At 44.1% G+C, this 15,051-nt stretch overlaps 1 protein-coding gene across 7 annotated transcripts in view; it reads right to left on the bottom strand.

Annotated features, from left to right (window-relative positions):
• ANK1 (ankyrin 1) overlaps positions 1 to 15,051 on the bottom strand; it is a 451,795-nt gene that overhangs the window by 152,847 nt on the left and 283,897 nt on the right. For all 7 annotated transcript variants that reach the window (XR_010180528.1, XM_063931753.1, XM_063931756.1 and 4 more), the window contains exons 16-19: positions 11,699 to 11,797; positions 11,201 to 11,398; positions 8,145 to 8,243; positions 671 to 769 (exon numbers count right to left, since the gene is read on the bottom strand). Coding sequence is in view for 6 of the 7 variants with exons in the window: in XM_063931753.1 (XP_063787823.1) it covers positions 671 to 769; positions 8,145 to 8,243; positions 11,201 to 11,398; positions 11,699 to 11,797 (495 nt within the window). In the remaining variant the exon portion in view is untranslated. The remainder of the gene's footprint in view (positions 1 to 670; positions 770 to 8,144; positions 8,244 to 11,200; positions 11,399 to 11,698; positions 11,798 to 15,051) is intronic.

Genomic DNA, 15,051 nt, shown 5'->3' with positions numbered 1-15,051 from the left:
AATTTGTATTCAGTGCATTAAGTGTGTGTTTTATTAGACAATCCATCGTCATAGTGTTAAGCGCTTCCCCCAACCCCCCTTTTTTGCTCATTAGTATTCAACATAGGTGTGACTAACCTATCCCAGGCAGCAGCTCACATTTAGAAACGCACCCCAGTAACGCCCTATCCCAACTTAAGTTGGTTTTCTCTTTGTCTGAATTATTTATTACCAGTTATTTATATAGCGCACACATATCCGCAGCGCTTTACAGAGAATATTTGGCCATTCACATCAGTCCCTGCCCCAGTGGAGCTTACAATCTATTTTCCCTACCACATGTACGCCACACACATTCACGCTAGGGTTAATTTCTGTTGGGATCCAATTGCAAATCATCATTGATTTTAGTAGAATATAAAAACCGAGACTCAAGCAATAATTCAGTGGCTTGTAATTAGCTGTGACAGCATGCGCTAATCCATTGCGTTAGTGATGGGGTGCACGCAATTTATGGTGGTTCTGTAGCATAAAGCAACACATATCTTAGATGTTAACAGAGCAGTGGTTTAGTGACAGGAATTACTTCAATAGACCAATCAATAAATCCAAGCTAGTAACTCTAGTAGAAACGCCTTCCAGTCAGTAAAATGCTATCCACAGTGTCAGCAGGACAGGGTATCATGCTCACCTTGGTGGTAGCATTTACGTTAGCCTGATTCTGCAAGAGAAACTTCACCAGCTTGATGTTCCCATAGTGACAGGCGACGTGCAGAGGGCTGAACCCCATCTATAGGAAGAGACCAGCAGTTAGTCACAAACCACAGGAGGCACTGCACCCTTTGAATGAAACAGCTGCACCTGGAGTGCAACTACTACATAAACTAAGCTCACCATAGGTTACTGGCATGCAGCACCCCAATGTGTAACACTGTTTTTCACTATTGTACAAAATGATTAAACTATATTACACATTACTTTACCTCTGCATTACTAAATTCTTCAAATAGTTTCATCTATATACAGATTATTGTATAAAAACATTGTCCAGACAGGCAACCTGACAATATATAAACCCCAGTCCTAATTATGGAACTAATAGGCAGGAACCACATGGTAATATTGCTTGATTTTAATATTGTTTGTGGTCTTCAGCCAACTCCCATTTTTTGTTTAGTAGTTTATTTATATTTAATTACTTGCTACCATTTAGGTCTAGCATGAGGCAAAGAAGATAAATCTCAAATCAACACATGGCACAGTGTTTAATTTTGATTGGCTGCTAAGATAAGGTTGTACTTGAGCCATTTTGTCGGTTATAAGTGAGGACTTCCTGGTCCCAGCTGAGCAGTTCCACTGGTTATTCTGAGTAAGCTGAGGCTCCATCAGACGTCCGAGGACTGCGATCATTGCGACACAGTACTTAGATCTACAATGCCAGCACAAGGCATCTTTTGTGTCCTTAAATGCCTCGTGCAGCTTTAAAATATTTTCTCATCGCTACTGCGTCCAAAGATGCAGCAACGATGAGAATAGCGTACATCTCTGAATCAGGCCCCTAGTTCACTGTTACAGGAGTGTTTTCAGGCTGCACTCACACTGTTGAATGCCACAACGTACCACAAGACTTTCTTCTAGTCTCCAAGCGTTCAATGAAACTCACCTCAGGGAATCAGGCTTATCAAACTCCAGAACCACCCACCCTTCATAAGCTATTCTACTAATTACCTCCCGTTTACACAGTCCACACATAACTTAACATATGTTCTTTCCCTACACTCACACAACCAACTGACCCCAGGCTAACACTGCCGTGCGACTGGATCATACAGCCCATCAAGAACCTCTGCAATCTGTCTTGACCAAATTGCAGTATGTAGCATTTATCCTCCTGTATAAAATTCATATTTCCAAACCCTATAGACTTCAACCTTGCGAGCAGGGCCCTCTTACCACTTTGGGCTGTGTCCTATATGCCGCGGTAATTTACCACGGCTAATTATCACTGATGGGGCTATCCAATTAGCCCCGATGCCGGCACTTATCGTGAACCTATATCTTTTTCGTGGCAGCGATCACAGGCGAAATCAAATCCGCATTAAGCCCATTTCTCTATCGTCCTAAGTGGATGCTGGGGTTCCTGAAAGGACCATGGGGAATAGCGGCTCCGCAGGAGACAGGGCACAAAAAAGTAAAGCTTTACTAGGTCAGGTGGTGTGCACTGGCTCCTCCCCCTATGACCCTCCTCCAGACTCCAGTTAGATTTTGTGCCCGAACGAGAAGGGTGCAATCTAGGTGGCTCTCCTAAAGAGCTGCTTAGAGAAAGTTTAGTTTAGGTTTTTTTCTTTACAGTGAGTCCTGCTGGCAACAGGATCACTGCAACGTGGGACTTAGGGGGAAAGTAGTAAACTCACCTGCATGCAGAGTGGATTTGCTGCTTGGCTACTGGACACCATTAGCTCCAGAGGGATCGAACACAGGCCCAGCCGTGGAGTCCGGTCCCGGAGCCGCGCCGCCGACCCCCTTGCAGATGCTGAAGCGTGAAGAGGTCCGGAAACCGGCGGCTGAAGACTCCTCAGTCTTCATAAGGTAGCGCACAGCACTGCAGCTGTGCGCCATTTTCCTCTCAGCACACTTCACTGGGCAGTCACTGAGGGTGCAGAGCGCTGGGGGGGGGCGCTCTGAGAGGCAAATATAAACCTTATACAAGGCTAAAAATACCTCACATATAGCCCATAGGGGCTATATGGAGATATTTAACCCCTGCCTGACTGGAAAAATAGCGGGAGAAGAACCCGCCGAAAAAGGGGCGGGGCCTATCTCCTCAGCACACGGCGCCATTTTCTGTCACAGCTCCGCTGGTCAGAACGGCTCCCAGGTCTCTCCCCTGCACTGCACTACAGAAACAGGGTAAAACAGAGAGGGGGGGCACATTAATGGCTATATATATATATATTAAAGCAGCTATAAGGGAGCACTTAATATAAGGATATCCCTTGTATATATAGCGCTTTGTGGTGTGTGCTGGCAGACTCTCCCTCTGTCTCCCCAAAAGGGCTAGTGGGTCCTGTCTTCATTAGAGCATTCCCTGTGAGTTTGCGGTGTGTGTCGGTACGTGGTGTCGACATGTATGAGGACGATATTGGTGTGGAGGCGGAGCAATTGCCAAATATGCAGATGTCACCCCCCAGGGGGTCGACACCAGAATGGATGCCTTTATTTGTGGAATTACGTGATGGTTTATCTTCCCTTAAACAGTCAGTTGAGGACATGAGGCGGCCGGACAATCAATTAATGCCTGTCCAGGCGCCTCAAACACCGTCAGGGGCTGTAAAACGCCCTTTGCCTCAGTCGGTCGACACAGACCCAGACACGGGCACTGATTCCAGTGACGACGGTAGAAATTCAAACGTATTTTCCAGTAGGGCCACACGTTATATGATTTTGGCAATGAAGGAGACGTTACATTTAGCTGATACTACAGATACCGTAAAACAGGGTATTATGTATGGTGTGAAAAAACTACAAACAGTTTTTCCTGAATCAGAAGAATTAAATGACGTGTGTGATGAAGCGTGGGTTGCTCCTGATAAAAAGTTGATAATTTCAAAAAAGTTATTGGCATTATACCCTTTCCCGCCAGAGGTTAGGGCGCGCTGGGAAACACCCCCTAAGGTGGACAAGGCGCTCACACGCTTATCCAAACAAGTGGCGTTACCCTCTCCTGAGACGGCCGCACTTAAGGATCCATCAGATAGAAAGATGGAAGTTATTCAAAAGAATATATACACACATGCAGGTGTTATACTACGACCAGCTATAGCAACTGCCTGGATGTGCAGTGCTGGAGTAGTTTGGTCAGAATCCCTGATTGAAAATATTGATACCCTAGATAGGGACAATGTTTTACTGTCGTTAGAACAAATAAAGGATGCATTTATCTATATGCGTGATGCACAGAGGGATATTTGCACACTGGCATCTCGGGTGAGTGCTATGTCCATTTCAGCCAGAAGAGCCTTATGGACACGACAGTGGACAGGCGATGCGGATTCAAAACGTCACATGGAGGTTTTGCCGTATAAAGGGGAGGAGTTATTTGGAGTTGGTCTATCAGACTTGGTGGCCACGGCTACTGCCGGGAAATCCACTTTTTTACCTCAAGTCACTCCCCAACAGAGAAAGGCACCGACCTTTCAACCGCAGCCTTTTCGCTCCTACAAAAATAAGAGAGCAAAGGGCTTGTCGTACCTGCCACGAGGCAGAGGAAGAGGGAAGAGACACCAACAGGCAGCTCCTTCCCAGGAACAGAAGCCCTCCCCGGCTCCTGCAAAAACCTCAGCATGACGCTGGGGCCTCTCAAGCGGACTCGGGGACAGTGGGGGGCCGTCTCAAAAATTACAGCGCGCAGTGGGCTCACTCGCAGGTAGACCCCTGGATCCTGCAGATAATATCTCAGGGGTACAGGTTGGAATTAGAGACGGATCCTCCTCATCGTTTCCTGAAGTCTGCCTTACCAACCGTCTCTTCCAAAAGGGAGAGGGTGTTGGAAGCCATTCACAAGCTGTACGCTCAGCAGGTGATAGTCAAAGTACCCCTATTACAACAAGGAAAGGGGTATTATTCCACTCTATTTGTGGTACCGAAGCCGGATGGCTCGGTAAGGCCTATTCTAAATCTGAAGTCCTTGAACCTCTACATAAAAAAGTTCAAGTTCAAGATGGAGTCACTCAGAGCAGTGATAGCGAACCTGGAAGAAGGGGACTTTATGGTATCCTTGGACATCAAGGATGCGTATCTACACGTTCCGATTTACCCCGCACACCAGGGGTACCTCAGGTTCATTGTTCAAAACTGTCACTATCAGTTTCAGACGCTGCCGTTCGGATTGTCCACGGCGCCTCGGGTCTTTACCAAGGTAATGGCCGAGATGATGATTCTTCTTCGAAGAAAAGGCGTATTAGTTATCCCATACTTGGACGATCTCCTAATAAGGGCAAGGTCCAGAGAACAGCTGGAGACAGCTTTAGCACTATCTCAAGAGGTGCTAAGACAACACGGGTGGATTCTGAATATTCCAAAATCCCATTTAATCCCGACAACTCGTCTGCTGTTCCTAGGAATGATTCTGGACACGGTTCAGAAAAAGGTTTTCCTTCCAGAGGAAAAAGCCAAGGAGTTATCCGATCTGGTCAGGAACCTCCTAAAACCAGGAAAAGTGTCAGTACATCAATGCACAAGAGTCCTGGGAAAAATGGTGGCTTCTTACGAAGCAATTCCATTCGGCAGATTCCATGCAAGAATATTCCAAAGGGATCTGTTGGACAAATGGTCAGGGTCGCATCTGCAGATGCACCTGCGAATAACCCTGTCACCAAAGACAAGGGTGTCACTTCTGTGGTGGTTGCAGAAGGCTCACCTATTAGAAGGCCGCAGATTCGGCATTCAGGATTGGATCCTGGTGACCACGGACGCCAGCCTGAGAGGCTGGGGAGCAGTCACACAAGGAAGAAACTTCCAGGGAGTATGGACGAGTCTGGAAAAGTCTCTTCACATAAACATTCTGGAACTAAGAGCAATCTACAATGCTCTAAGCCAGGCGGAACTTCTCCTGCAAGGAAAGCCGGTGTTGATTCAGTCGGACAACATCACGGCGGTCGCCCATGTAAACAGGCAGGGCGGCACAAGAAGCAGGAGTGCAATGGCAGAAGCTGCCAAGATTCTTCGCTGGGCGGAGAATCACGTGATAGCACTGTCAGCAGTGTTCATCCCGGGCGTGGACAACTGGGAAGCAGACTTCCTCAGCAGACACGACCTTCATCCGGGAGAGTGGGGTCTACATCCAGAAGTCTTCAACATGTTAATAGACCGTTGGGAAAGACCAATTGTAGACATGATGGCGTCTCGCCTCAACAAGAAACTGGACAAATATTGCGCCAGGTCAAGAGATCCACAGGCAATAGCTGTGGACGCACTGGTAACTCCTTGGGTGTACCAGTCAGTGTATGTGTTTCCTCCTCTGCCGCTCATACCAAAGGTATTGAAGATCATACGGCAAAGAAGAGTAAGAACAATACTAGTGGTTCCGGATTGGCCGAGAAGGACTTGGTATCCGGAACTTCAAGAGATGCTCACGGACGAACCGTGGCCTCTACCTCTGAGAAGGGACCTGCTACAGCAGGGTCCCTGTCTTTTTCAAGACTTACCGCGGCTGCGTTTGACGGCATGGCGGTTGAACGCCAGATCCTAAAAGGGAAAGGCATTCCAGAAGAAGTCATTCCTACCTTGATTAAGGCACGGAAGGAAGTCACCGTGAAACATTATCACCGCATTTGGCGAAAATATGTAGCGTGGTGCGAGGATCGGAGGGTTCCGACGGAGGAATTCCAACTGGGTCGTTTCCTACATTTCCTGCAATCAGGATTATCTATGGGTCTCAAATTGGGATCCATTAAGGTTCAAATTTCGGCCCTGTCAATATTCTTCCAAAAAGAATTGGCCTCTGTCCCTGAGGTCCAGACTTTTGTCAAGGGAGTACTGCATATACAGCCTCCTGTGGTGCCTCCGGTGGCACCGTGGGATCTAAATGTAGTTTTAGATTTCCTCAAATCCCATTGGTTTGAACCATTGAAAAAGGTGGATTTGAAATATCTCACATTGAAAGTGACTATGTTACTAGCCCTGGCCTCTGCCAGGAGAGTATCTGAATTGGCGGCTTTATCTTATAAAAGTCCTTATCTAATCTTCCATTCGGATAGGGCAGAACTGCGGACTCGTCCGCATTTTCTCCCTAAAGTGGTATCAGCATTTCATCTGAACCAACCTATTGTGGTGCCTGCGGCCACTAGCGACTTGGAGGACTCCAAGTTGTTGGACGTTGTCAGAGCCTTAAAAATATACATTGCAAGGACGGCTGGAGTCAGAAAATCTGACTCGCTGTTTATATTGTATGCACCCAACAAGTTGGGCGCACCTGCTTCTAAGCAGTCGCTTGCTCGTTGGATTTGTAACACAATTCAACTTGCACATTCTGTGGCAGGCCTGCCACAGCCTAAAACTGTAAAAGCCCACTCCACAAGGAAGGTGGGCTCATCTTGGGCGGCTGCCCGAGGGGTCTCGGCATTACAACTCTGCCGAGCAGCTACGTGGTCGGGGGAGAACACGTTTGTAAAATTTTACAAATTTGATACCCTGGCAAAGGAGGACCTGGAGTTCTCTCATTCGGTGCTGCAGAGTCATCCGCACTCTCCCGCCCGTTTGGGAGCTTTGGTATAATCCCCATGGTCCTTTCAGGAACCCCAGCATCCACTTAGGACGATAGAGAAAATAAGAATTTACTTACCGATAATTCTATTTCTCGGAGTCCGTAGTGGATGCTGGGCGCCCATCCCAAGTGCGGATTATCTGCAATACTTGTACATAGTTATTGTTAACTAATTCGGGTTATTGTTAAGGAGCCATCTTTAAGAGGCCCTTTCTGTTGTCATACTGTTAACTGGGTTTAGATCACAAGTTGTACGGTGTGATTGGTGTGGCTGGTATGAGTCTTACCCGGGATTCAAAATGCCTCCCTTATTGTGTATGCTCGTCCGGGCACAGTACCTAACTGGAGTCTGGAGGAGGGTCATAGGGGGAGGAGCCAGTGCACACCACCTGACCTAGTAAAGCTTTACTTTTTTGTGCCCTGTCTCCTGCGGAGCCGCTATTCCCCATGGTCCTTTCAGGAACCCCAGCATCCACTACGGACTCCGAGAAATAGAATTATCGGTAAGTAAATTCTTATTTTTTCAGCGATTGCTGCTGCAAGAATACATAGGTTTGCAACTTTTCGCGGATCCTAAGTATTTTTCCACAAAAAACAGAGATTTTTCGTCTGGAAAAATAGGATAGGAGAAAAATAATTGTCGTTAATGTTAAAAAAATAAATAATAATAATTCTTAGTGGCTGACTGGATACCCCCTTTGCTGTCTGTTCCAAGTCTGAATTTTAGTTTACTTTTTTTGTTCATAGTTGTAAAGTGCAATAGAATTTGTTGGCGCTGTATGAAGAAATGTTGAATAAATAATGTAATGTTGGGTCTGTTTTGGTGCGTTTATACAATCCTAAAAATATCTATAAATATGTATTCTGATCCTTCTGTCTTTCTGCACCAAGGAGGACTTACCCGTGTTTCCACGTTCACTGTTGCATCATGGGACACCAGAATTTCTGCTATGTTAAGGTGACCCTCCTGACACGCCAGGTGGAGGGGTGTGAGGGAGCTCTGTGAATGATGAGAAATGTTATAAACTAATATGCAGGGTTATTAGAAATATCTAGTCAGTAAATGTTGTGTGTAATAAATAAAGTTGTAACTTAATGGCATATGTATGAGAGCATAATGTGACCGTCTTTGCTATCGTTTAGCAAGGGAATGATGTCTGACCATTCCGACGTGTTAAAATCACTGTCGGGGAGAACAAGTAGGGTCATCTGTCTACATTCATGCAGTGTGCAGCCATAGGTAGCCCATCTCTGTTGAGGAAATGGGGATCGCCACCCTCTGGATCTGCCGGTCGTAGAAACTACTGTATTCCCAGTAAGCTATGTACTGTTTATACACAGTAAAAGCAGCAGCCATTTTGCAGGCTGAACTTTATTAAAGTTATGAAAAGCAATTCACCAGAAACCAGTTACATCACTGAGGTGATATATTGATTCACGCCACAAGATGGTTGCTTCCACAAGGCTTTTTAAGTGTAAAATAGCCATGGTGCAGCAAAAGTGCACATAGGTTTTTCGCCAAAGCCTATATATATAGCAATGTAATGTTTTTTGTAGTAATACTGTAGTTTGAGAAGAGCTTGAAATAAGAGGAAAGGGTTGCGAAGCAGTCACATTTTGAGGGTAATTCCAAGTTGATCGCAGCAGGATTTTTTTTAGCAATTGGGCAAAACCATGTGCACTGCAGGGGAGGCAGATATAACGTGCAGAAAGAGTTAGATTTGGGTGGGTTATTTTGTTTCTGTGCAGGGTAAATACTGGCTGCTTTATTTTTACACTGCAAATTAGATTGCAGATTGAACACACCCCACCCAAATCTAACTCTCTCTGCACATGTTATATCTGCCTCCCCTGCAGTGCACATGGTTTTGCCCAATTGCTAACAAAAATCCTGCTGCGATCAACTTAGAATTACCCCCTTTGTGGGAGATAATCTGTGTTATGTGGTTTATATGCCAGAGGTCAGGTTTTGGCCTTTAATTTTTATCAACACTTTGCACAGTGTATAATATTGCTTCAAGTAATAGCATCTAATGTCCCCTCATTCTCACAAAATTTAAGTTGTGCTTTAAGAGTAAACTGTGAGGTCTGATGTAAGGGAAGGGATGGTCATACAGTGGTAGGGGCCGCACACTGATGTGACATTAGCACTCTTGAACATCTCTTCAGATACTTCCACTTCTCCGCATAGTCTGCACCTCCTGACAGCAGTTATTAAGGCTACATCTTGCCATACAGTCAGGTCCATAAATATTGGAACCTCGACACAATTCTCATATTTTAGGCTCTATACACCACCACAATGGATTTGAAATGAAACAAACAAGATGTGCTTTAACTGCAGACTTTTCGCTTTAATTTGAGGGTATTTACATCCAAATCAGGTGAACGGTGTAGGAATTACAACGGTTTCTATATGTGCCTCCCACTTTTTAAGGGACCAAAAGTAATGGGACAAACTAAACAATCCTAAATAAAACTTTCACTTTTTAATACTTTGTTGCAAATCCTTTGCAGTCAATTACAGCCTGAAGTCTGGAACGCATAGACATCACCAGACGCTGGGTTTCATCCCTGGTGATGCTCTGTCAGGCCTCTACTGCAATTGTCTTCAGTTCCTGCTTGTTCTTGGGGCATTTTCCCTTCAGTTTTATCTTCATCAAGTGAAATGCATGTTCAATCGGATTCAGGTCAGGTGATTGACTTGGCCATTGCATAACATTCCACTTATTTGCCTTAAAAACTCTTTGGTTGTTTTCGCAGTATGCTTCGGGTCATTGTCCATCTGCACTGTGAAGCGCCGTCCAATAAGTTCTGAAGCATTTGACTGAATATGAGCAGATAATATTGCCCGAAACACTTCAGAATTCATCCTGATGCTTTTGTCAGCAGTCACATTATCAATAAACACAAGGGAACCAGTTCCATTGGCAGCCATACATGCCCACGCCATGACACTACCACCACCATGCTTCACTGATGAGGTGGTATGTTTTGGATCATGAGCAGTTCCTTTCCTTCTTCATACTCTTCTCTTCCCATCACTCTGGTACAAGTTGATCTTTGTCTCATCTGTCCATAGGATGTTGTTCCAGAACTGTAAAGGCTTTTTTAGATGTTGTTTGGCAAACTCTAATCTGGTCTTTCTGTTTTTGTGGCTCACCAATGGTTTACATCTTGTGGTGAACACTCTATATTCACTCTTGTGAAGTCTTCTCTTGATTGTTGACTTTTACACATATACACCTACCTCCTGGAGAGTGTTCTTGATCTGTGCAACTGTTGTGAAGGGGTTTTTCTTCACCAGGGAAATAATTCTTCTGTCATCCACCACAGTTGTTTTCCGTGGTCTTCCGGGTCTTTTGGTGTTGCTGAGCTCTCCGGTGCATTCTTTCTTTTTAAGAATCATCCAAACAGTTGATTTGGCCACACCTAATGTTTTTGCTATCTTTCTGATGGATTTGTTTTGATTTTTTACCCTAATGATGGCTTGCTTCACTGATAGTGGCAGCTCTTTGGATCTCATATTGAGAGTCGAAGGCAACAGATTCCAAATGCAAATGTCACACCTGAAATCTATTCCAGACCTTTTACCTGCTTAATTGATGATGAAATAATGAGGGAATAGCCCACTCCTGTCCATGAAATAGCTTTTGAGTCAATTGTCCCATTACTTTTGGTCTCTTAAAAAGAGGGGGGAACATATAGAAACCGTTGTAATTCCTACACCGTTCACCTGATTTGAATATAAATACCCTCAAATTAAAGGGGAAAGTCTGCAGTTAAAGCACATCTTGTTTGTTTCATTTCAAATCCATTGTGGTGGTGTATAGAGCCCAAAATATGAAAATTGTGTCGATGTCCCAATATTTATGGACCTGACTGTATGTGCTTAGCACACCATCTGTGTGTTGTGATGATGCACCAGGTGTGCTTTCATTCAAATTATGTCTTTACCTTGTTCCCCAGGTGCACATTTCCTTGCTTGCTCAGTAGCAAAGTCACCATGTCCACATGACCCTCTTGTGCAGCTAAGTGGAGGGGAGTGATTCCTTGTAGGGACTGAGCATTACAAGTTGCACCAAACTGCAGCAATGCGCGGGCTGTGTCTACTGAGCGTTGCTTTACAGCCATGTGCAAGGGAGTGTATCCATTCTGAAACACAGAGTCCAGTTTAGTGCATTCATTTATTAACTCTACTCTGCAACATCTGCTACATAAAGTGGCACAACCTCTGACATTTATAAATACTGTTCTACAGATAACTGATCATCAGATTATAACAAACAATGAAAGCAAATTTCTTTAATGGTTGCTAGGTAAAATATCAACTTTGCCCTTGGAACAGAACTTACAAATGTCCCCCAGAAACTTTACAATGCAGTGATTGTGTAATTACAGAATTGAACAAAACTAAACGAACAAGTCACACATTGTGTTTGTGTGCATATTTACCCGAGCAGTGCAGTGTGGAGATGCCCCCTTATTCAACAGAAGACGCACAATGTTGAGGTGGTTATGATACACAGCTACATGAAGAGGGGACAAGCCAGTCTTGATTGAGAGAGAAAGTTATAATATGGTTAAAAGACTAAAGAAATACAGTATATCCACGTTGGGTACAATATGTATCTCCGCTATTTCAAAATAGATTGCACACTGTCGTTAAATTTAACTTCACTTAACCTATAAAAATTGTTTCAGGAAATTTCATCTTAAACACAATAATAAAAAAATGGGATTTTTTGTTACTCAACATAAAATCCATTTCTTTGATTCCAAGGGTACACTGGAACACTGGGGTATAGATGTGGAGTGAGGAGTCTGGACTTAAACAAGACGTTCAGAACTAAGCTCTCACCATCTACTGGACACCCTGGCAAAGCAGCAGCTCATATTTCTAACATACTGTATAAGCAATAGATATTGGCATCTGGAAAACCACTCTGAGTTTGAGTACATTTATGGGAAGTGCTGTTTCTTCTGGAGACCAAAGACCCTAGAACGTGGACTGGAGATTCATTGCTCCCCCACCTGTGAGGCCGGCAACCGTTATCACCAGAATCCAGTCCCAGATCGTAAACGATGAGTTTGTAACCTCCAGGCAAGTGAGAGATGAGTCCTGGGAGACAGGCCGACAGGCCAATGCACTGAGACAGATTGAGATGAGACATGTCCCACTAACTGAGAAGGTCTTTCTGACACTGTGGTAAATTAAATCTGGCAAATTTGATTGCCTCAAAAGTGGATACCATTTTGCCAAAGAGGCTCGTACAAAAGTGAACCGACACCTTTATGTGCTTTAAAAACAAATGGACTAATGACTGAAGAGAACAAAACTTGTCCTGAGGCAACAAAATTGTCCGTTGGACAGTGTCAAAAACCATTCCCAGAAACTACATACTCTGTGCTGTGATAAGCTGTGACCTCTCCCAATTGATAACTGAAAACCAGAACCTCCTTAGTGATCTTCAGATTTCGAAGACTCTCCAGAGAAAGAAGCTGTTTCAGCAAGAGTTTGTCTAGATAAGGGCAGGACATGCTATTCAAGATGTGTCCTCATACACTGTTGCTGAAGTTGCGCCAAATAGCCCCTCTCGGTGCACCAGGTCCTGGACGATTTATCTGTGCTGAGCAACTTTCTCACTCAACGTGAATCTTATTCACGTAAATAAGATTAATGGTAGCTACAAAACTATATTGCATGCTTGCACTGATAAATTTGATGTATGACATTTGTATGACTCGGTGTACAAGGGCTCTGATGCAGCACTTTTTTTCTCACGCCAAGTTCCTTTGTGCTCATCTGTAACTTCGTGTTTAAAATTAATTTACATGTGGTTAACGTCTCAGTCGAGTGTCTCTAGTACATTGGCAGTGGTGTCTTGCCGTGTCTGCAATGAGAAGATGCAAAATTTAAAGAAAAGTGTGGTACGGCACACTACACCTCTCTGAGTGCCTCAGTTGTGCTGTGCATCTCGCGCCGTTTGTCATTTAGAAGCTAGGTGATCAATAGCTTTAGTAAACACTCTGGGAGTGGATACCAGCCCAAACATGTACACCTGGAACCGTAAGTGATTATCTACAATTGCAAATAGAAGTAGATTATGATTATTCTACTTGGGTACATGGAGATATACATTCTTTATGTCTAAAGACCATAAAGTCCCCCGGTACCATACTGGTGACTACAGACCTTAACGACTTCATCTTGATCCACATGCAGATGGACATTTAAAGACTTGAGGTTGAGGGCTTGACAGAAGGAACCATCTGACTTACGTACAAGAAAAAAAATTGAGTGGGACCCTTTTCTTCTTTGGTCTACGGGAACAGGAATGATTACTTGTGGAGCGAGTACCACCTGATTTAAGGTCCCACACCCAAGATAATCTGTTGGAAGGCCTGCAGTAAAGAAACACTTCAGATGGGAGCTGCCAGTCTATTTGTAACTGGAGAAGATGAGATCTCTAACCCAAATATCGGAAGTAGTCTCCAACTACTGTATCTGTCTCAAAATCAAAGAAGCTGGGCTATCACTACTGGATCTCCAAGGTGGAAGGGTATTCTGTCATGCTGATTGTTTGTTTGTCGGAAATGCCTGAGAAGAAACTCCTGAATGCTCCCAAGATCTGAGGATTCCTGGTACTTGTGTTTCTGTGACTTAGGCCCTGCTTTTGGATCCTGCCTCTTACCCAAGGATGAAGAGACCTGAACCAGACTCTGTACTGAGTGCGCTGGTTCTGCAACAGGAACTCTTGGGTTTCCCTTGCTAGCTGGCAGTACTCTAGAAAGCTCTGCCATAGCATCAGTAAGGATACCAACCCACAGAAGCGTCTACACCAATCTGGGTGACCCTCAGGGAGGAAAAGGTACCCGTGAGCCCCCCGCACACATATTGTACTCTGTTTTGGAAGTGCCACCAGAAACTTTGTCTTACTTTTTAAACAGGCAAAGAATTTTGACACAGAGTAGCTTTTAGATGCTGACAGAGGAACTCCCCTTCCCAAGGATGGTATGCAGAGAACAGAAGGAAATGACAGGAGCGATCACACACGAGACAATATATCAATATATCTTCATATTAATATATCTGTCTAAGCCAAATATAACTCTCTCAGGAATAGAGTGGATAGATAAAACACTCCTCCTTTATGTGCTTCTCCTTCCCTTACTTATACAGTACCATCATACTCTCTACTGCCTGCAACGGCACCTAACCCTTGATCAGTCCATCGCCTTGTGTGATACAGCTGCTGGGTTACTGCTCCCCCTGCTGTAATTATACGGATATTAGGAACCACTGAGCAGTTCCATGAGTACATAAAGGTAATGGAAATTTGAGGTGACTTGTATTACCCAAGATAATATACAGTAGGGGGTTCAGTATTCCTTATATCAAACAAGTGTTCCTTATGTACACTGACATGATAATGTCATAACTCAGTGATTATAAGAGATGACATCAGAACGCACAATTTATACAGGTCTTATTTAGTATACAGTTGTGCATACTGTATAGTGGCCATATAATAAAGAATAGCGACATCCTCATTAATGCTATATTTAAACAAAAATAGAATTGACACAACATTTAAATTATATTATATCTCAACATTTTTCCATTGGCAAAAAAACAAATGATATTTCTTGGGGACAGGTCATGAGAGCCCTATAAAAACAGCTGGCAGATCATTTATTTACTTGTTACCTGTTATTTATATAGCGCTCACATATTCCACAGCGCTTTACAGAGATCATGTAATATACCTGTGTACAACCTTGGGACATTTATCTAATGGAATGAA

This window comes from Pseudophryne corroboree, chromosome 6 (genome assembly GCF_028390025.1).
Source record: "Pseudophryne corroboree isolate aPseCor3 chromosome 6, aPseCor3.hap2, whole genome shotgun sequence".
NCBI lineage: Eukaryota > Metazoa > Chordata > Amphibia > Anura > Myobatrachidae > Pseudophryne > Pseudophryne corroboree.
This window is presented reverse-complemented; position numbering and strand designations above follow the sequence as displayed.